Source organism: Oreochromis niloticus, linkage group LG7 (assembly GCF_001858045.2).
Source record: "Oreochromis niloticus isolate F11D_XX linkage group LG7, O_niloticus_UMD_NMBU, whole genome shotgun sequence".
Classification (NCBI taxonomy): Eukaryota; Metazoa; Chordata; class Actinopteri; order Cichliformes; family Cichlidae; genus Oreochromis; species Oreochromis niloticus.
Window position 1 is genome coordinate 30,266,375 of NC_031972.2, and position 22,575 is coordinate 30,288,949.

Consider the following 22,575-nt stretch of genomic DNA (forward strand, 5'->3'; position numbering starts at 1 on the left):
AAAATATAAATTTGATCGATTAACTTAAATTTAGTTAATAACATAGGTTATTAAAATCTCTAAGTGGACGAAGACCTGCAGGAAATCTGCATTCATTTTTCTCTGTTATCATTATGAGGTGATGCAGTATCAGTTAGCAGTTGCCTCTACCATCTTTCTTTGAAAGAAATTAAAGCCATCTGGGAAGGATTAGCCATGGATTACACATCTCAAACAAGTGTTAAGATAATGCGTTCTCATTTTCTGTCCTTGCAGATTTTTGCAGACACAAAAATGAGCCTGAAACAGTAAAAAAGACACAACTGTGTTCAGATATAATTAACACTGGTTAAAATGTTAAAGGCATGGAAACAGTCAAACTTATTTTATCTCATGGGCCAGGTTTAAACCTATTTGATGTATGTGAGTGCATAATAACCTGCACTGTTGTGCAAAAGACACCCTTCATTTTTGATCTTGCATTTTGTATTCTGCATTTTAGTCAGAGGTGTTGGGGATTTTGCCAAAGATGGAATTGAATTATGAATGCAGAAAAATACAATCAGGTTTTGATTCATCATGCATTAGCATGTCGAAAGTGTGGCTTCATTTTCCCAAACACACTGCCAATGCATCAAAAGCATACCTACTGAAGCAGTGTAGGATCATTTTGACAGAGAATAGAACAAAAGGCAGCCAACATCCAAAGAAAAGCTTTGAATGTCCTTCAAGAACCCTGAAGAACTATTCCTGAAGTCTACTTAAAGAAAGTACAAGAAAGTTATCAAAGCAGTCATGCAAATATTGACTTGAAGCTTATAATATTTATACAGACTCTGTTTTTGCTTCTGTTTTTATCTGTGCATGTTTCACTGCACATATTTCCTAGCTGAATATAAAGAAATGAGGGATGGCTCGAGACTTTTGCACAGACCTCAATTTTTTTTAACCAAAGCACATTTTGAAAATATTTACATTTAACAAACCACACATTTACAGAACACATGATCGTATAACTTGTTTCTTGTCAGAATCTTACTTCAGTGCATTATGGAAGGTCATGGGTCTTTGTCAGTAAAAAGACTGTAAAATCTGACAATGAGTCAGACCAATGGTTCTATACAATTCAAAAATAATTCATTATCAATCGATAATCAACTGCCTGTATCTGTTTTCAGGAAATTCCTCGCAGTACACTGGACTCGTTTATGCAGCCGTTCCAAAGCACGCTGTGGCTGCTGGTGGGTCTTTCGGTGCATGTGGTGGCGGTGATGCTTTACCTACTAGACCGGTTCAGGTACAAGGGGGGCCTGTATGTGTATACATGTATCCATATGTGTATGAAAGACTGTGTGTGTGAAGTATATGCGTGTGTGTGTGTGTGTGTGTGTGTACATGGACTCCTGAGCACTGCAGATCTTCCCTCGATGTGGACAACAAGGCAGACAGAGGTGAAGATTGGTTCCAGTCATCCCACAGCTCTGTGCCTGTGCCACCGTCTTCACCCTGTTTTCTTTCTGAGGACTTTGTCTTGCTTCGCTCACTCATGTTCAGTTTTCCTCCCTTTTTTGGGGAATCACTGGGTTTTTCACACTCAGCAGGTTATCTGACATTTCTCATTTTATATCTTCTGCAATCCTCCCGATTTCTTCCCATAGCCCGTTTGGGAGGTTTAAAGTAAATAGTGAAGAAGAAGAAGAAGATGCCCTCACCTTATCATCTGCCATGTGGTTCTCCTGGGGAGTGTTGTTGAACTCTGGTATAGGAGAAGGTGAGTCATACCCAGTTGTTGACCACTGAATTTTCTCTTTCCCACAGATGATGTCTTCTAGTCTTTAAACAGTTTTGCAGTTGTAAAAGGACTGATATGAAGTGTCTGTGTGGCTCCAGGTATCCAGCTGTCACTGTCACATTTTTCTTTGAAAACGACAAAAAAAGCTGGTACAGCTTGTAACCGTTTTGTTAGCTTATTTGATTTTCTGTCGAGTGTTTCCTTTTCATGATATCTTATGAGTTTTATATATGTATATAAAAAGCTGCTTTTGCAATGCTCGATTTAAGAGAGCCCTCTTTTTAAGAATGTTGTACTCATAACTATGCACTGGTTAGTGTACAATAAACAAATCAATAACAAACTTATCTATCCTCATAAACTTAAAATTAATCCATTAAAAACCTATAGGACTGGGTGCCAGTTTGTGGAAACCATGTTGCCACGCCATCTTGAATACAGTGGATATACATACTATCCCCGATGTTGTTCTAATTGCTTATTGTCAGCAGGTTAGACACAAATCCTGTTGTCTCCCGACAGCAGACAATAAGCTAACTAAACAATAGTCGTTGCTTATTGGCTAATATTTTGCCAGCTTATGTTTGGCTCAAGTGTGTTAAAAATCACACTTCCCCTCTAAGAAACAGTTTGATTAAATTCTCACATTTTATTTAAGTTTATTCGCCAAGTGTCTGAGTCCAGCAATGTTAGAGCCCCTTCAAAGAAAGTTTTAGTTACACTAGCTAACAGTAGCTAACTGAGGCTAATTGTGGCTAACAGCAGCAAAATCAGAAGCACTTACTGACTGACAAGTTGAGGATATCTTCAACCACTCGACACAGTATTGCTGTCATGAGTCAGAAATGATGTCCACAGATTCATCGACTTATATGAGAATCTTTTCACAAAGTTTTACATCCACGTCAACATAGGTGCTTCTTACAACATCTGACAGCACTCACTCCAGAAGAATGACAGCAAGAGTTTTTGAGATGACAGTGGGGTAAAAATGTAAAAAAAAAAGCAAACTATTTAATTGACACATGTGCTTTTTTTAAATTCCTGATTTATTGGTGAGTGTGGATATTATTAAAATATGTCTATCATGTACAAAAATGGAGCAAAAAACAGTAGCAAAGACACACCTGTCAGCTAAGATTATTATGGGGAAATGCGGTGGGCTCTGGCTGTTATGGGGTACAGTCTAAATGTAACATTTTTGATATTAGGAATATCCACTTTCACTCTCATTACACAGATCCAAAAACAGACAAAATCTATCTGGAACTAATAGTGTAAAAAAGTTATTCCATTTTTTTAATATTCTATATGAGCATCCAGTATATATGACAGAAAAAAAATAAGTTGAAATTGACAGTTACTGAGATGAAAACTCAAAACCTGGATTCACCACACAGGTGCACCACGTAGCTTCTCAGCGAGAATCCTGGGCATGGTGTGGGCTGGTTTTGCCATGATCATTGTGGCTTCCTATACTGCCAATCTGGCTGCCTTCCTGGTGTTGGACCGGCCTGAGGAGCGCATCACCGGTATCAATGACCCACGGGTGTGTGAAACAAGGAGCTTTTTACTGCACATTACTTTTTTTTTTATCGCATTAACAAATATATACACTGATTCAATTCAGTTCAATTCAATTTTATTTATATAGCGCCAAATCACAATTATTAATTTTATTCTTACTTATTATTCATCAGATTGTGCTTTTCCTCGTCTCTTTTTGCAGCTGAGAAACCCATCAGACAAGTTCATCTACGCCACAGTGAAACAAAGCTCAGTGGATATCTACTTCCGGCGGCAGGTGGAGCTTAGCACCATGTACCGCCACATGGAGAAGCACAACTATGAGAGTGCCGCCGAGGCTATCCAGGCCGTGCGTGACAAGTGAGTCTCGGCCAGGCCGGGCCGACCAGAGTACGTGTCGGCCGGCTGTTCGACCTATCAAGCACGTAGACCAGGGCTATTCCAGTTAACTCTAGGGGAGGGACATGGACCTCCGGATCAGGTGGAAGTGGTAGGATTTACTGCGACATTCCCCCTGATTCAGGCCCATCGCCCAGCCAAGGCAGGTTTCCAGGGACAGAGGCAGGTGTGGACGTGTCAACAGCACTGACAACAGTGTGAGGTTGAGCTAACATTGAGTCGAAGAGCCCCCTTTTTCAGGTTGTACCCAGACGAACATCTTTGGGATTGGGGGAATCCAATGGGGGACGCGCCCTCACCCATCTGGCATTGGATTTCATTTGGGACATAAGCAGCGGTAGAGATTGCTGGTAAACGCTGACTGACACACACGATGTGGTGTGAAAGAGAGAGAAGGGTGGGAGCCGTAAATGTGTATGTAAATCATTGTACTGTTGCACCGTAACCCCCTCCTTCCCCTCCTTCCCCTTCCTCCCCACTTCCTCCTCCTCCTCCTCCCTCCCCCTGCCCCCACAGCAAGCTGCATGCTTTCATCTGGGACTCTGCGGTGCTGGAGTTTGAAGCCTCGCAGAAGTGCGACCTGGTGACCACGGGAGAGCTGTTTTTCCGTTCGGGCTTTGGCATAGGCATGCGCAAGGACAGCCCCTGGAAACAGAATGTGTCCCTGGCCATTCTCAGGTCTGTCCCAGCCGAAGCTGCATTACTCGTATGACGTTTTTTTTTTTTTGTTTGTTTTCTTATCAATATGATTTCATGGTCACCTATTGACCATTTATAGCCATCCAATACATTGCCTTATGTCACATCTTTGTATCTCCCCTCTCCTGCCCTGTTTGTCTGGTTGTCTCTTGTCAAGTGTATCACTGTTTGTCAGTACACGTGTCTGTACAGCTGTCTGTGCTTCATCTGTGTTGCTAGCTGGGAGTAAGCGGCTCAAACATTCGGTCATTTGCGGCACTCATTAACTCTGTTACCTCTCTCCCCACCACCCCCAACCCCCTGCAGTTCTCATGAGAACGGCTTCATGGAAGACCTAGATAAAACCTGGGTGAGATACCAGGAGTGTGACTCAAGGAGCAATGCCCCAGCCACACTCACCTTTGAAAACATGGCAGGTATGGTCCTTATGGCGTAGAGAAAGCGTTAAAAGTGATTGGACAAAAACTGCAGTGGTAAGGTACTGTAGCCCTTTTTTGTCCAATACCTTTACAAAATCGTTGTTTTAGTGTCAGCGTGGTGCTCTGTGGGTAGTGTGCCGTACAGTATCTTGTCCTGTGATTTCGTGCGGTTGTGGTTCTCTATTAATATTGTGTAGTTTGCAGCAGTCGTCGTCAGTAGGAGCTGGTTGAGAAAGGAGGGGCGACCACTGAGCATGACAGTCAGACCATGCGTTCATGCTTAGTGGGAGCGGCGGAGATGTAGACAGGAAACTCACATATCCCTGTGTCTGCTCTGTTTCTGTTCATGTGTCCCTCCTTCACAGGGGTATTCATGCTGGTGGCTGGAGGCATAGCAGCAGGGATCTTCCTCATCTTCATTGAAATCGCCTATAAGCGCCATAAAGACGCCCGCAGGAAGCAGATGCAGCTGGCCTTTGCGGCCGTCAATGTCTGGAGGAAGAACTTGCAGGTAGGATTGATACCCTGCATCCACTGAAGGTGGAAGAGTTAAAACTGGGGTGGAAGAGAGCCAGAAAAACCTCCCTCGAATGAGGGTTGATTTGTGTCTCTCAACCCATCTGAGAACTTTGGGGGGGTTTTTTTAAATAGTTATCAAACCGACAGATCACCATACAAGAAACAGTGATCTCTGATGCCTACATATAATGTAAGGCATGCTGAGTGGCCAGCCTGTAGGTTTAAACAGTTCCCAGAGGCCAAATGCACCCGTGTCTCTTGTGTGTGTGCCTGCAGGATAGTAAGGAGGCTTCTGGAAGTCAAGCGGTGGCTGGAACTCCCTCTTTAGTATGTAGTAGAGCCATTTCCACCGTCATGTCACCTCTCGCTCTTGGTGTAACAATAAGATAATTAGAGATTCTCTCACACAATAAATCTCCAAATTAAAAATCTCCACCACCCACGTCCATGGCATGAACCAGTAGTTCTAAGCTGCTGCTGTGGCGCTATATTCTTCATAAGGTCATATGATTTGTACATGGAAAGCCAGTGGAAAAAAAGAAATTCCCTGCCAGAAACACTGAAAAAACATTATTAGCAATGAATACTCTAAGGTTGATGCACTTTGCTCACGACCCCATTGATTTCCTTCTCTCTGGCAGCAAAACTAACAGCAGCCAAAAGCTGATAAGACAAATAGAGCATAAAGAGCAAAATCAATGCCCTGGCACAATCATACAGAAGTGACCGTTCCACAATTGTCAGCATAAGTGAAATGTGCAATGCTGCAGCGCACAGTGTGTCTCCTTATCCACTGCATTGTTCATGATGCAGACACCAAGCAAGAATGTAAAATCTCGCATGGCAAAGGCTTCGTGCAACATTGCCTGAACAGGCATCAATTTAAAGGCTCAGTTCACTCAAATGTAATTTAATAAGTCTGTATTTTTATACTTGCTCTAGTGGTATCTAACTATGCAGCTAACTTAGATTCATTTTCAGGGGTTTTCAGAAACATTCACGTAATTTAAAAAAAAAAAACAATAAATGGAACTTATTTGTACTTTAAACTCATTTTCATGGCCAGATACCACTATGAACATTTTTGTTTTTTGTTTTTTGTTTTTTTGAATGAACTGACCGTCTGAGCTATAATCAAGCGATACGTTCCTTTGCTCAGCCAGTGAAGAACATGATTTCCCCTGTACTCCAATGCAATCAGTGCAGCTTTGAAGGTACAGGGTTTCCACATTTGATGGCCAATCACAGCCTGAGTCTGTGATGTGGCTGTGGCAGTCTGTCTGCTGTGTCTCTAAGCCTTGAACCAAGTGAAATGAGACAGCAGGGCTGGAGGAAGGTACAGTATAATTATCACAAGTGCCTGTCAGCAAATCAATGTCCTTCTAAAAGTGTCTACCATCAAACTGATAGCTGTATGTAACTGTCATATGTGTCCTCATATAGATGTACATATAGATGTAGGCGCATACAGCAGATGAATGCATGCAGGGGGGCGTCACTGAGAAAGGAGAGGGACACACTAAACTGCCCGCAGACTAATGTAATTTATATCCATGTCAGTGATGATCACGCTGATTTCTCTGCATCACTAAACAAAGATGGCTCATGCTTGCTCATCTTTCTCATTGACCATCACTCTCGGCCCAAAAGCTAACATTGCTAGACACACATTGCTCTAACTATAGCTATTACAATGGCGCCTTATGCAAGAAGTGCTGAGAGGACCCATGAAGTAAGGCTAATCAAATCTGCTTTGCATGAAAATTATTCAGGATCTTATTCATACTGTTTAGGTGCACTGATTTGATTACTCACGGTGATCTAAATTTGTCAAATTAAAAATGACAGCTTGGTTTTCTAGGGTACAAACTCAATCTAAGATAACAGTTTATGTGGCCTCTTCCTTCCTTAGTACAGCAATCACTAAAACCTCAATACCCATTACTGGCATCTTTTCGACTGCTTCCATGTGTGTTTTTTGTTATTATGTGCTTTTACTGCCTCAGGTTGGTGTATTATGCAAAGCAATGTGCAGGACTGTGCACCCACATACCTTCAAACAGAGGCTTAACTTCAGAGAAAGTGCACTTCTGAGTAAATCTGTTCACAAAGTAAAACCCTCACTAGTTGCCACCTTTGCATTATCTCTGCACCCGGTTATTTTTAAAAGCTAAAAGCTCTCAAACAAGAAGTTCATTAGGTGTCACGCCAACATGGCATTGCTTTTTCAGACTTTTACAAAGAAATAAAAGTGCATGTGTGCAGGTTGCATAGGATAGTAAAACTTTAAAAGCTGTAGCAACAGACATGATGAGCAAGTAAAGGGTCTTTGGAGTAAAATTTATTTGTACTTGTTTGGGTTCTATAATGAGAAATGCTAGTTTACTGGGGCATTTCCTACTTTTATCTAATTTAGCTAATGCACATGCATTTTTGTGTGTGAGAGCTTCTTATTTGGTTGCCAATGGTGCCTAAATGATATTAAGGCTTAACTGTCCCTTTAAATAAAGACATGATATATAGTAATGGGCCGAAGTGTCCGCTTATTCCATTATCCAATTTGTACAACGCAAATCTCAGTATAAACAGAACCAGTATGACTTTAAAGTAAAAGTAGTTTTGCCTTTCAAAGTATGTTGGCTGGAGGGGAAAAGAATTAAGCCAAACCGATAAAGAAATAACCTAAATAGCAAATGCAATTAATAAGTATAAGTGTTACACAGTCATCTATCTGTCACTTTACCATAGCTGACTGTGAATAAATCGCCTAAGGGTGCGACCACTCGAGTGTAACGATTGCTATAATTCATGTAGGGTGTGTAAGTAATAACTCATCTTCATCTTTAATAAAAGCTGTCTGTTACATTAGGACTGGGTCAAAGTTAAAGGCTGCTGCTGATCCACTCTCTCTGTTCTCTTTTTTAGAGGTGGACAATGTAGCTACAATGTGAACGTTTGTATTATTAAAAAGTTACGTTATGTTCCATTACTAAGAGACTAGACATGTGGCTTCTACATCTGTCTTTTCAAACAGATGTTACTTAGAAGTGCACTGTCTGAACCAGATTGAACCTGATGATAGTTTGGGATGAAAACAAAGCATCAGAAACTCTGCTGCGTGACGATAACAGTGATGATGTATAATGATGCTGGACTATGACAGCTCACGTCTGTTTCCAACGGGAAACACGCAGCCGATGTACACGGTGCAAGTCCCATGCCGCTCTTCATCTGATGGTCCAGCATGCCCTGCATGGCCGGGACTGTGCACACGCAGCGCCTCATCAGGGCTCTGGATGGCCGGGCTTCACTCCTGCAGTCTAACATGTGTAAGAAAAGGGGAAAGTAAAGATTAAACGAACACCTGACGTCACTTGGGCATTGATTTTTCTGAACCAAGACCAATACACACGCTGACTTTAACCATTTACTAACATGAGATGTCATCTTCCAACAGGAAAAAGATATTTTTTGCACTAAAATCAAGCAGTGCCGTGCACCAATCACTCCTCTGCCAGCTTTCATCTATCCTGCACATGAGATAATACCTGCTCGCCACCTGATATTATGTCATCAGGGGGTTGAGAGAGTGCTGGTTGGCGGGGTGATGGTGGAACAAATGTGCCCTGAAAGAGCCTAGTCATGTGACCTGATGAAAAAGGATGAACTGCGGGGCCAGTGCTGGCCAGGATTGATTTGTCATGCTATTTGTTTTGTGTTACTTAATCTATGTTCCCCCTTTTATTCCTTCCCTCCATCCATAAAACGATTTGGCATGTTGAAATTCACACCACACTGCCCCGCCCACCCCAAGGGCCTCCCTTGCTGCTACTAATCTGTCATCCTCCACTTATACTTTACTAACATCCATCTTAGAGTGCTTTTTTTATTAGAAGTAGCATCTTTTAGCTTTCATTTGCTCAGTTAATTATGAATTTATCATTTAAACACTGACTTTTGTTTTTGCACTTTAACTTCAGTAGAAAACAGGCTTTTTTGTTGCTCTAGTAGACAACCATTCCTTCTCATTTTTTTCCTTCCTTTATGCTCTCCATCTCATCCCATTCCCTGGTGTGTGGGGTGAATTTCCATTATACCCCTTTAAGGTATAATGACGTTAAATGGGCTTTAATTACTGACTTATGTCGCTGTTGTTTTCCTTCTATGCATCCAATACTGTAGCTTTTTTAAAAAACTTTTTATACCTGCCTGGCTTTGGATGTGGATGTTTGCTTTGCTAGTTTTTGGATTTTTTTTTTATCTGCCATTTTTGGTTCCCTTGGCTTTTGCTTAAGGATATTCTTTAAAGTAATAACAATCCAAGTGGATGGACATTTATTTTATTTTTCTTTTCTCCCCCTATGCAGCCCTCTTCCTCTGTAGAGACTCAGGATGTAAGAATACCTTAATATGAGTTCTTAATATGAGTTCTTTTTTTATTGTTGCACACAGACATCCAGTAATTGTGCTGAGAGTAGCTGTGGGGCACTCTGATGGTATGAGGGAGGGAGGGCACCAAATTGGCTCACCATGTTGTAAGAATACGGTTAAAAGTGCTTCTTTTTCTTTACGTTTTTATTTTATTTTGACAGGTACGCATTTGAAGATGTTACCTGTGTGTTAATGAGTAAGACTAGATTGAAGATTAAGCATGTGCTGAGATGAAGAAGTTGCAGCTTTAAAGTGTGTGTGCACTCAGGCAATAGCGAGTGTACGGGTAGGTTATTTTAGATGGTTTAAAACCTAGGTATCACGCCCACTGACATCTTTACTAGTCATCACTCATTCCAGTGCATTTCTAGGGCCAACTGAATGTGTTTCTAGAGGACTACTGTGCCATCTTGTGCAGTCCAAGTGTGATTATGTTGCATAAAATGTAGACAAATGCCCTCATATCAGACTGAACAGACTTTGTTCACTCTCACATCTAACAAGCTTTATCCCCTTCTTTCTCCCTCTGTTACATTTCCAAATGGTGTAGTGTTTTTCACAAGGACCCTCCCAGTAATTAGTCTATTAAAAATATAAGGTAATCTATTGGGATGGCAGTGGTTTTGGTGGTGGTGGGTAGAGAGAAAACGGGTGAGACTGAAACCACGGTTATCACCCCAGCCATAGGACATGAATAATGTTTCTACATATATTTATTTTAGGATAGGAAAAGTGGTAGAGCAGAGCCCGACCCCAAAAAGAAAGCCTCTTTTAGGTCCATCAGTACCACCCTGGCCTCCAGCATCAAGAGACGTAGGTCCTCCAAAGACACGGTAAGGAGACGGAAGAAGCGACACCTTCCCTTGTTTATTCTTTCCTCTCTTTCCTCGTCTCCTCCTCTGTCTCTGCTTCCATCTCTTTGTCTTTCGCTGTCCTCTCTGCCCCCATCCCCATATCTGACCTCAAAAGAGTCCCATGTTCCACTCACTCATTTCCACACGGCTCCGCTGGCCTCTGCCACGTGTCTGTCCCTTCACCATCGATCAGCCATTACCATTTAGCTCTTATGGTTCCTCTACAGCATGGAGGGCATCAGTGCAGGATCTCAGGTCAGGCCAGGCCAGGAGCTGGGCTCTGAATTTGGAAAGGGAGCGTCCCAAGTGTCCAGGATTTTTGGGAAAAGGGGGGAAGGATTTAATGGGACTAGTGTCTTCTGGAGGAAGGGGCGCGACAAAAGCAAGCAGTCTGCCAGTGGTGTTTTGTCTTGGGCTGCTCTTCCTCCCTGCCTCTGGTTTGGACGTGGATTCTGTCCTTTTTTTGGTGGTGGTGATGGTGGTGGTGGCACTGTGGTACGTGTGTGCGTGAGTGTACCGTATGCGAGCGTGTCTGTTTATACGTTTGTGTTCATGTCCTGTCGGACTGCCTGATCCTTCGTATATCCATTGTTTCTTTGCACCAATCCTGCACTTCCTCTGTTTGGGTTTCAGCCGCTGTTGGTTTGCTTATGGTTTGAAAAGCATGCGCTGGTGTTCTGTCATTTTTTTATTCCCAAAACCTTTTTTTTTTTTATTTAAGGTGACGTCCAGCCCTCCCGAGAAGAAAACTAATGTGTTGCCATATTTTTCGGCGTGTCTATTTCAGGATTCCACTCATGGATTTCTATTAATCAATTTACTTTTTTGCGTTATCATATTTTGTTTGTCATAATTCTTGTTTTATTTCCAGTGTCCTTGTGGTCTGAACTGTGCATGCCTCTTGCAGGGTATATTTTCAGGTCATGAAGACAGTCGTCTTTAAGTTTTACATATTGTTTTTATTGTGCTAAAAACTCTGTGAAGCCTTAGACTCTCACTGTGTTACGATGCAAGAATAAATACAAGCTACTGTCCCCCCCTCCTTTCTTTTTATATCACTCCTTTGCTGCAGCACAATGAGAGTGTCAGGTTTTCTGCATTCCTTCACAGTTCGGTTGAAAGGCCCTGCTCATTGCGGTTTGGAGATTGTACTACACAAGCTTGGATCGCGCTGACAAACCGGTGACCCGCGGTCATTTGTGCCCAGTTGATCTGCCAGGCATAGCTGGTTGTTAACCAAATCTGGGCTTTATAAAAGAATTGCAATAATTTGTTGAGATAGCCTTCATAGCCTTTTGCACTAACACTATGCTTTGAATGTGTTTCTCAGGAGAAATGTAGCCTATGGCAGCAAAGATAACAGCTTGCAAGATTTTAAAAAAAAGTTATGATTTGATTATCTGTTTCTCATTTCTTTCTCTTCTGTTAACTATCTGTTTTTGATTTGTTTTTGTTTTTTTTAACGGATGTTTCTACAATGAAGCCAAGCACCTTTACTCTTCCCCGGCATTTTTCCAATAGAATTTCTTTCATTTTATGAGAAGAAGAGCGGGATCGCCACTGCCACTTTGTCTGTATGAGGTTTCGGATGCTGGTTTGAGAGCCCTAGCGGGGAGAAAAATGTCTCAAAGTGTAAAATGAAATAGGATTTAGTGTAATTACAAAAGATGCTCCAACTGAAAGACCTGCCATCTTCAGTCTTTGACCATTATTTTTGATTTTATATAAATGTTCTTCTTTTATATTAATGGATATCAATGGACTTGAGTGTCAGTGTCCCTCACCCACATGCCACACTGCTCCTCTCTCCCTCTGCAAGCATGCTAATTACTTTAACTGTCATAGATGTAGTAACCGTAGAAGTAGAAATACTCTTTGTAGCTGTTCCATATATGAAAAAAAACTACAACAACAAAATATCATCATAGTTGTGCTGAATAAGTAGCTTTTAACTGTGGTTGTGATGTCAGTGAAGTGTCTCTCTTTTGCTGGTCCACTTGACCCCAGTAGGGTGCGCTGTTAGCAGGCCCTCAAGGTACAAGACATGAGGAGACCCAAATGGGGGCTGTAAGCTATGTGATGATGCAACTTGCGGGTCAAGGAGATGAGGGACATCCACTCTGACTCCTATTTATTACCTTAAAATAAAAAAGCAACAATTTTCCCATTCAGTCTGGATGCCCCCACATCTGTCAGCATGTTAGTTGCATCATACCAACTTCTGAAACTCACATGCTTGAATGTATCGGCTCTATCGGCTTAAAACGAGAGGTGCTTAAATAAAAAAAAGTGACAAATGAGACGGGTACACTTTCCCTGTTTTGGTTCTGAACGCCATTAATGTGCAGTAGTAATGTGCTTAATGTAAAAAGAAATGATGCTTTCCTGCATGCTTTGCAACACAGCACTGTGAGTCAGAATTTTGATTGGCATGTTGGAAATTAGCTAAATTATAAAAGACATAATGCAGTTACTCCACCCAATCTCACTGTGTTCCAAAACATGAAGCAATTCTACAAAAACAACATGTTCTGCAAACTCGATTTATGATGTATGAAGCAGATTCTGTAATGTAAGATTTTTGTGTTTCTGTATAAAAGATAACATTTAAAAAATGGCTTACTGCTGCCAAAAGCACTAAAAAAAAACAATCAAACAAAGTACATGCATGGATATGGGATCTTGCCTCCCCTCTCAGCATTGTAGAAGCCTATAATTGAACATATTCTGCTCTTAAAGAAGCACAGTGATGCAGGGACTGGACGTAAGAGTCCGACACAGCAGCACTTGTGCAATCAGCCCAAAATTCATGTTCTCCTCTTGAGCTAAATATAGAGAAGCTGCCTGTCTGCATGCACACAGATGACTGTGGGGGTGATAAATGAGCTGCCCATTTTATCCATGGCAGGAAGTTATCACCCAGTCGTGTTGCTGAGGCAAAAAATAAAATAAAAAAATAAATGACTGCTGTTGTCAAGACTCTCGGGATCTTACGTCAGCTCCAAAACTAGCCCACCTCAGGCACAAACTGTTCTACAAAAATTCAGACTTTAAAGAAAATGACACAAAATTAAAGTCTGCCTGAGAGGGGCTAGAGCAACATCCTGCTTCTGCAGAACACGGTTGTTCCCTAGATTAAAATGAATATTTAGACAATGCTAGGACAACAACAACATCGGCAACAAAAGAGACAATAAATTTTGTCAAGAAATGACACCCTGTTATGTGTCTCTCTTCCTCCGCCCTGTTTTTCTTCACCTCTGCAGCAGTACCCACCCACTGACGTCACGGGCCAACTCAACTTGTCTGACCCGTCTGTCAGCACAGTGGTGTAAACGGAGAGGGTGACAATGAGGTTCACTCCCCAAGGAGAGAGGGAAAGAGATGAGGGAGGAGGAGAGGAAACCAAAACCGAAGCTTTTATTTCACCGCCTGCCAACGGAGCTTTTGAGGAAACTGCTTGCTGAGGAACTGGCTGAAAACACTCAACTTGCACCTTTCTTTTTCTTTTATCTTTTTTTTTTTAAAAAGATGAAATGACTTTAATGTCCGTGGGGTCCCTGAGCATGCACAGAAGAACCCATCCGACATATACAATCTTTTCCTTCTGTATATTATTACCTAACTTATTTAATCTTGTTTTGTCCCTTTAATTGCACACATTTACTTAATGTTTGATGTTTTCCAATTTCCCAAGCAGCTCTATAGCTTTTAGCAAGCCAGGTTAGTTCAGTTAAGTTTAGGGATGAACCAGTTTGGCTGCGAGTATTGTACTGGACATATCACTTCCACTTAGGGTCTAGAAGTCACAATATTTAATATTACTTAACAACATATACTGCAATACAAAGATGGTCTGTAAGCTCCGATGGAGGTCAAGTATTTTTTAGTAGGATATACCTGTGTTTTTAGCCACACTTTATAGATAAAAATGATACAGAAGGCATTTGGCTAATCGAGTCAACCAGAGAAGATGATGAAGGCATGGGTGTGCTTGTACATGGTAATACTTATAGTTATTTTAAAGGGTATACACCAGCTTCTGTAGATGAACAAATTGAACTTTTCCCCAATTTAATTTTGCACTAACCTCAAGAATTGCATGTGTTTCTATTTTTAACAACAATTCAAGTTTGAAGTATTTAGCTTTACTACTATTTATAGCACGACATATGCAGGTGATATAAGAAATCACATCCTACTTTGATTAATCAGTTAAATACTAGTGGTGTCTCTCATATTCAGCCATATTTGAGACTTGGCTGTGAGCCATGCTGCTGTTTTGGGACGCCCTCTCTCTTCCTCTCTCCTGCTGCCGCCGCCGCAGTCTTTCTCATTTCCAGTCTCCAAGGGGTTGCATCAAAGGGCCAGGTTTTTCACCCAACCAGCACTCGGTCTTTCATGCAAAACCTCCTCCCCTGTGCAGCGCCGGAGAACTTTTACACGAAGGAAGCCGAGTGAATTTGAAAGCTTCGCTCAGCTTGCAAGCTCATGTGCAGGTTTGGTTAGATGCAAAAACAGGCCGTTTCCCAATTTCTGGAGATGAGAAACCACTGCTCTGAAGAAAACTGTAATATTCTTTCTGGTATCTGGCACTGTATAGCACTTTATGGTGAGGAGTCTCCACAAACTGTATTAAAGCAAAACACCGATTCCCAAAACAGAACGACAGTCATACATGTTAAATTCTCCACTGTAAAGTATCTTACCGATTTCCTTTTTAATTTGCTATATTGAGAAAAAACAGAGTAGGATCTACAAAGTCTTTATAGGATTAAATGATTTTAATTTGAGCTAAGAGGTTGCTTCTGATCTCATTCAGGCCTGTGCATGCTTATGTGTTATTATCAGTGATTTAGTTTGGATGCGTGCTGTTGCCATGTACAGTTAGCTGAGCTGTGAGGAGCACTTAAAGTTGAATGAAATGTAAATAGAGTCTGGCTCTGTGTAGATGAGGTTCATGAGCTCGTACAATGACTCCAGCTGGGAATGTCTTATACTATAGTTACACAAACACACAAAACAGGTGTGATACACAGGCATGCATCAACACACACATGTACACAAACACACACACACGCATATACACACACACCCAAAAAAAACATTAAGGGAAGATTCACTTGTTTTTCTTACCTTTTCCAGTGACGATCTTGCATTGAATCATGTTGTTTATACACCTGTAAATAAAATACACTTACATTGTCATGTCTAATGAATCCTTTGCTTTAATATGCTAAATATAGGGCTCCAATTAACAACCATTTCTCTCATCAATGTCAAGTAATTCTTTCAGTTAATTGATGACATCTATACAATGTCATATAATCAAGACAAGCAAAAAAAGTACAAATAGGGCTACAGCCACTCTATGCAGGTCTGTGAAAAACTAAGTGTATCATTACTGCAACCATAGAAATTAAGAGTGAACGTAGGAGCCATATGCTGACTTATCAGATGTACTTGATGAACTGGTTTTCAGAAAATTTTTGGCAGTTCTATAAACGCAGATGTTTTGGCAATTTGCTGGTCGTAAGCATCCAGGTGTGTAAACACAATACTATAGTCTTCTCAGGAGTGGGCATCCCAACAAATTCACTTCAAGGTCTGACCGTGCGATGCTCAGAGAAACAGCAAAACATCCAACAGCTACATCTTAGACTCTACAGGTCTCATTTAGTATGTTAAATGTTAACATTCACAAGTGCACAGGTAGAAAAAACACTAAGCAAATTTAAGAAAATGGTAGCATATTGCAGGTTCACACAGTTCCATCTGAACTATCCACAAGATTTCTGGAACAATGTCCTTCAGACAGATGAGACTAAAGTAGAAATGTTTGGCCATAATGCACAGAACCACGTGCACATGACTGCAAGAAGCTAATAACTCCTCTGTATACCAAAGTGATCTACAGTCAGACCTGAGGCTATCTGTCCAACCAGCCAAGTGTAGTGATATAGTTTAAAGTTTGTGAATCCCCATGGCTTTGTTTCTGTTGTCTACATCTAGACTGTATAGTTGTCTGCTGCTTTTACTCATTGTTATAAAAGTATAATGCAAAGCAAAGGTGTGTCTGAAGTACTTTTTACATGTTCTCCTCAGCTGCTCCTCAGTTTGGTCCCGACTGAAATATCTCAAAAACAGCCTTAAAATCTTTGTAGATATTAACGATATATCATTTCTGCATGGTAACATAGATCTCATTTGCAGGTCAACATGACAACAGTATCGCTGTGAGTGTATTAGCATGATTGGTAACATTATCCTTTAGCTCAGAAGGAGTCTGCTTGCCAACTTGTTTTAGTTGCATCTGTTAGTTGACACATTTAGTTATTTTGGTTAATATCCACAAGTGTCATGAAATCAGCTTTCAGTTTTTCCTCTAAAACTCTCAGTAGAGTTACTCATATAAAATAGCTGATTTAAACTTGTATTTCACGGCAGCTTTTCTAATGTAAGGGTTAATAATTTGACATTTCACCAGCTGTAATTATACCACTGTTTTCTTGCATGAAGCATAGCACTAACATCAAAACCACATTAAGTGTAATCTGAAATTTAATTATGAGCGTTGTCTTTAGTCATATCTCGGCTGTCACTATTAATTAATCGCAAATGTTGCAGAAGCAGGAGGTGAGATATTTGTCTTGGTGCACTGACTTTCTGTCCTGATCACAGCAGACAGTCTGTCAGAGTCGTTATAATGCTCAGCCATCAACCAACAAGCAGATTTCAAGTCCTGAGATGAGACCACTGTATGTACACAGTATGTTTGGGGAGTTCTGTTCAGGACATTTGCAGGTTTGCGTTTAATATGCACTGCAGGCATGCAGTTTTATAAAGGTATGTAAGTCAATCATTTCACAAATAAAGCACATACAAGGTGTTGAAATTGTATACTTTTTCAGTGTAATTTTAAATATGAGGTCCAAATAAAAGTCAGTGGAAGTGAGGCTAAAAAAGCAAAATAACCTTGTAAGACAGACCAAAACCTTTAAGAGCTGCCAAATCAACAATCTAGTATACTCTTAAAAACTTTGGATACACTGGCCAGGTCAGCAACACTGAGTGGCTTCTCTCAAAATGTAAAAGAACCCACCCACCACTTTAATCACACTCTAGATCTTGTTTTAACATATGGCATAGAAACTGAACATTTAACAGTGTTTCCTGAAAACCCTCTGCTGTCTGATCATTTCCTGATAACATTTACATTTACAATAATTGATTACACAGCAGTGGAGAGTAGACTTCATCACAGTAGATGTCTTTCTGAAAGTGCTGTAACTAAGTTTAAGAATATAATCCACCCACTGTTATCATCTTCAATGCCCTGTACCAACATAGAGCAGAGCAGCTACCTGAACGCTACTCCAACAGAGGTCGATTATCTTGTTAATAATTTTACCTCCTCACTACGTACGACTCTGGATACTGTAGCTCCTGTGAAAACTAAGGCCTCAAATCCGAAGTACCTGACTCCGTGGTATAATTCTCAAACACGTAGCCTAAAGCAGATAACTCGTAAGCTGGAGAGGAAATGTCATGTCACAAATTTAGAGGATCATCATTTAGCCTGGAGAAATAGTTTGCTGCTTTATAAGAAAGCCCTCCACAAAGCCAGAACATCTTACTATTCGTCACTGATTGAAGAAAATAAGAACAACCCCAGGTTTCTCTTCAGCACTGTAGCCAGGCTGACAAAAAGTCAGAGCTCTACTGAGCCAACAATCCCTTTAACGTTAACTAGTAATGACTTCATGAACTTCTTCACAAATAAAATTTTTATCATTAGAGAAAAAATTACCAATAATCATCCCACAGATGTAATATTATCTACAGATACTTTCAGTACCATTGATGTTAAGTTAGACTCTTTTTCTCCAATTGATCTTTCTGAGTTAACTTCAATAATTAATTCCTCCAAACCATCAACGTGTCTTTTAGACCCCATTCCTACAAAACTGCTCAAAGAAGTCCTGCCATTAATTAATGCTTCAATCTTAAAAATGATCAACCTATCTCTAATAATCGGCTATGTACCACAGGCCTTCAAGGTGGCTGTAGTTAAACCTTTACTTAAAAAGCCATCTCTAGACCCAGCTGTCTTAGCTAATTATAGGCCAATCTCCAACCTTCCTTTCCTATCAAAAATCCTTGAAAGAGTAGTTGTCAAACAGCTAACAGATCATCTGCAGAGGAATGGCTTATTTGAAGCGTTTCAGTCATGTTTCAGAGCTCATCACAGCACAGAAACAGCTTTAGTGAAGGTTACAAATGATCTTCTTATGGCCTCTGACAGTGGACTCATCTCTGTGCTTGTCCTGCTAGACCTCAGTGCTGCATTCGATACTGTTGACCATAATATCCTATTAGAGCGATTAGAACATGCTGTAGGTATTACAGGTACTGCGCTGCAGTGGTTTGTATCATATCTATCTAATAGACTCCAATTTGTACATGTAAATGGAGAGTCCTCTTCACACACTAAGGTCAATTATGGTGTTCCACAGGGTTCAGTGCTAGGACCAATTCTGTTTACATTATACATGCTTCCCTTAGGCAGCATCATTAGAAGACATAGCATAAATTTTCACTGCTATGCAGATGACACGCAGCTCTATCTATCCATGAAGCCAGGTAACACACACCAATTAGTTAAACTGCAGGAATGTCTTAAAGACATAAAGACCTGGATGGCCGCTAACTTTCTGCTTCTTAATTCAGATAAAACTGAGGTTATTGTACTCGGCCCTGAAAATCTTAGAAATATGGTATCTAACCAGATTCTTACTCTGGATGGCATTACCTTGGCCTCCAGTAATGCTGTGAGGAACCTTGGAGTTATTTTTGACCAAGACATGTCCTTCAACGCACATATTAAACAAATATGTAAGACTGCTTTCTTCCATTTGCGCAACATCTCTAAAATTAGAAATATCCTGTCTCAGAGTGACGCTGAAAAACTAGTTCATGCATTTATTACTTCCAGGCTGGACTGCTGTAATTCTTTATTATCAGGATGTCCTAAAAACTCGCTGAAAAGCCTTCAGCTAATCCAAAATGCTGCAGCAAGAGTCCTGACAGGGACTAGAAAGACAGAGCATATTTCTCCTGTTTTGGCTTCCCTTCATTGGCTTCCTGTTAAATCCAGAATTGAATTCAAAATCCTGCTCCTCACATACAAGGTCTTAAATAATCAGGCCCCATCTTATCTTAATGACCTTGTAGTACCATATCACCCTATTAGAGCACTTCGCTCTTGCACTGCAGGCTTACTTGTTGTTCCTAGAGTATTTAAAAGTAGAATGGGAGGCAGAGCCTTCAGTTTTCAGGCCCCTCTTCTGTGGAACCAGCTTCCAGTTTGGATTCGGGAGACAGACACTATCTCTACTTTCAAGATTAGGCTTAAAACTTTCCTTTTTGCTAAAGCATATAGTTAGGGCTGGACCAGGTGACCCTGAATCCTCCCTTAGTTATGCTGCAATAGACGTAGGCTGCCGGGGATTCCCATGATGCATTGAGTTTTTCCCTTCCACTCACCTTTCTCACTCACTATGTGTTAATAGACCTCTCTGCATCGAATCATATCTGTTATTAATCTCTGTTTCTCTTCCACAGCATGTCTTTCGCATGCAGATGGCCCCGCCCCTCCCTGAGCCTGGTTCTGCCGGAGGTTTCTTCCTGTTAAAAGGGAGTTTTTCCTTCCCACTGTCGCCAAAGTGCTTGCTCATAGGGGGTCATATGATTGTTGGGTTTTTCTCTGTATTTATTATTGTGCGATCTATTGTACAATATAAAGCGCCTTGAGGCGACTTTTGTTGTGATTTGGCGCTATATAAATAAAATTGAATTGAATTGAATTGAATTGAATTGAATTGAATTGAATTGAGTGGCCTGAACAACCACAGAAGACAACTCAAGTGCATGATGACAGATTTTTTTCCATGGTTAAGAAAAACACCATCAAAACATCTAACCAAGTCAAGAACACGCTCATGGAGGTAGGAGGGGCTTTTTTGTCAAGGGCTACAAGCAAGAGATGCCCTCATGTGAATACAAAGCATTTATAATACGGTGAAACCCAACAGTTACATTCAAGAACAGGAAGGCGGATTAGACTTTACCAAAAAACATCTAAAAGAGCCTGCATAGCCCTGAAACTAAGTCTTTGGATGAATGAAATGAGGAATGAATATATCTACTTCAAGTAGTAGTTATTTTGTTATACATATGGAGTGACAGTGTAACAAGGAGCCAGGTTGCAAGGTACCAGGATCCTGAAACCTTTATCTTTTGCTTCTGTGCCTTTCTATTATGGCATGACAACATGTGTCCATGAAAAGAATTCCTGTTTGAATGTGATCAGTGATGTATTTTTACCATGAAATGAGATGAATTTCTGTTAACTGGACATTAACAGGATGACAGAACTTGTATCATCAGTGTTCGCACTATTGTCTCTTAAATCTACCCTGATTTAAAGCCATAACAACATAAATGTCTTGGCCTTTTGCTGTGTCACAGTCAAAAAAGCTCAAGAGTAAATGAGAAAAAATAACGATAGCTGACTTCCAGATGCTGTTCATGCTGGCTCACTGTCACACTGCCCTGCTTTACTGAGACATCTGAACAGAACAGACCCATTGTTGTCATTATTAGCGACACTAGTGCTTTTTCGACTGCAGCAAATTATACTGACTGCTGTGAAAAAGGCCTGTGACACAAGGTTTAGATGAACAGCAATAACCTTTTAGTTTATGGGAGACAAAAACTCTTAAGTTATGTAACAGGATTCAAGCAAACAGGCAACAGAGCATGCAAAAACAAGCCTGGGTTTCCAGAAAATTGGCAAGAAATTACTTATACGCACAAAACATGCTATGGCCTGCTGTCATGTGTGTGAAAAGAACTGGCTCTAGAAGGAGATGTCTGGAAAGTCACGTCATCTGGATTATTTAGGCTTAGGCCCAGTGGTTAATAAAGTCGTACAACCTATGCCACAACCTGGAGTTGTGAAATAAGGAAATCTTTGAAATGGCCCAGGTAAGCTTTGACAACAAATATATCATGGGAACTATAAAAGATTTTGAAATGTCTAAAACCCTCTCCTTAGAGTGCCATTTAGTTTAACCAAAAGCTGAATAAGAAAAAATTGTATCTTCCTGTCACTTGAAGCACAAAGTCTTATTGTTATTCACTTTAATTCTTCATATTTTTTTTTCACCAATATCACATACAAAGGGTCAAAGGGCCTCTGTATGTGATATAGAGAAAAAAACATTTTAAAACACAAGGTGATAGTACTTGTCACATGTCCTGGTCATATCGTTTTGTTGCCACCTCCTCCTCCAGCAGGAACTTGATACATGGTTAAGGTTACCATGTGGATCTCTTTTTGTTTTCTATTTACCTTCTCTAGTCTGACCTCTCCCAGTTTCTCTTAACCTCTGCTGGTTACAAAGAAGGCCAAGGTCAAACACTTAGACAACCTAGATTCTCATGTCCCCCGATGTTTAGTATATTGCTGTGAAGTTTGAAGACATTCCATAAAAATATTAATAATAATATAAAGTTTTTCCTGAGTTGCACATTTGGTGTGACCCTGACCTTGACCTTGACCTTGACGTGATTTTTACCAAAATGATATCAGCTTGAGATGTTATTGGTATCTACCAACACACAAAATTTGAAAACGATATCTTAAAAACTGTGGGTCCCAGACTGCTAACAAACAGACAGGCAAATGGACAGAACTGATTTCATACTGCCTCCCTTTGAGGGAAGAAAAACAATATCTGCCCATTGTCTCATATCTGTCATTTAGGCCTCTATGGTCTTGGCTCATTATCGAAGTTAGACAGGCATACATTTATTACCAGCGGCTTAATCACTCTATTTGTGAATGCTTTGGGAAAGCAAGGAATGGAAAGATAATGGTATTTTATTATTT

General features: G+C 40.6%; 1 protein-coding gene across 15 annotated transcripts in view; it reads left to right on the forward strand.

Moving 5' to 3' along the window:
• Positions 1-16,688, forward strand: part of grin1a (glutamate receptor, ionotropic, N-methyl D-aspartate 1a) — a 37,200-nt gene extending 20,512 nt beyond the window's left edge. For 3 of the 15 annotated variants that reach the window (XM_019354405.2, XM_025908815.1, XM_025908816.1), the window contains 11 exons: positions 1,158-1,276; positions 1,638-1,750; positions 3,172-3,320; positions 3,501-3,658; positions 4,214-4,375; positions 4,703-4,812; positions 5,181-5,326; positions 5,611-5,661; positions 9,702-9,728; positions 10,488-10,598; positions 13,886-16,688. In XM_019354405.2, coding sequence (XP_019209950.1) covers positions 1,158-1,276; positions 1,638-1,750; positions 3,172-3,320; positions 3,501-3,658; positions 4,214-4,375; positions 4,703-4,812; positions 5,181-5,326; positions 5,611-5,661; positions 9,702-9,728; positions 10,488-10,598; positions 13,886-13,954 — 1,215 coding nt within the window. In that variant the 3' untranslated portion in view covers positions 13,955-16,688. Of the gene's footprint in view, positions 1-1,157; positions 1,277-1,637; positions 1,751-3,171; positions 3,321-3,500; positions 3,659-4,213; positions 4,376-4,702; positions 4,813-5,180; positions 5,327-5,610; positions 5,662-9,701; positions 9,729-10,315; positions 10,364-10,487; positions 10,599-13,885 lie in introns of those variants that run through there. The other 12 variants (XM_025908817.1, XM_025908824.1, XM_013268517.3 and 9 more) reach the window with 10 other exon arrangements.
• The last annotated feature ends 5,887 nt before the right edge of the window (positions 16,689-22,575 follow it).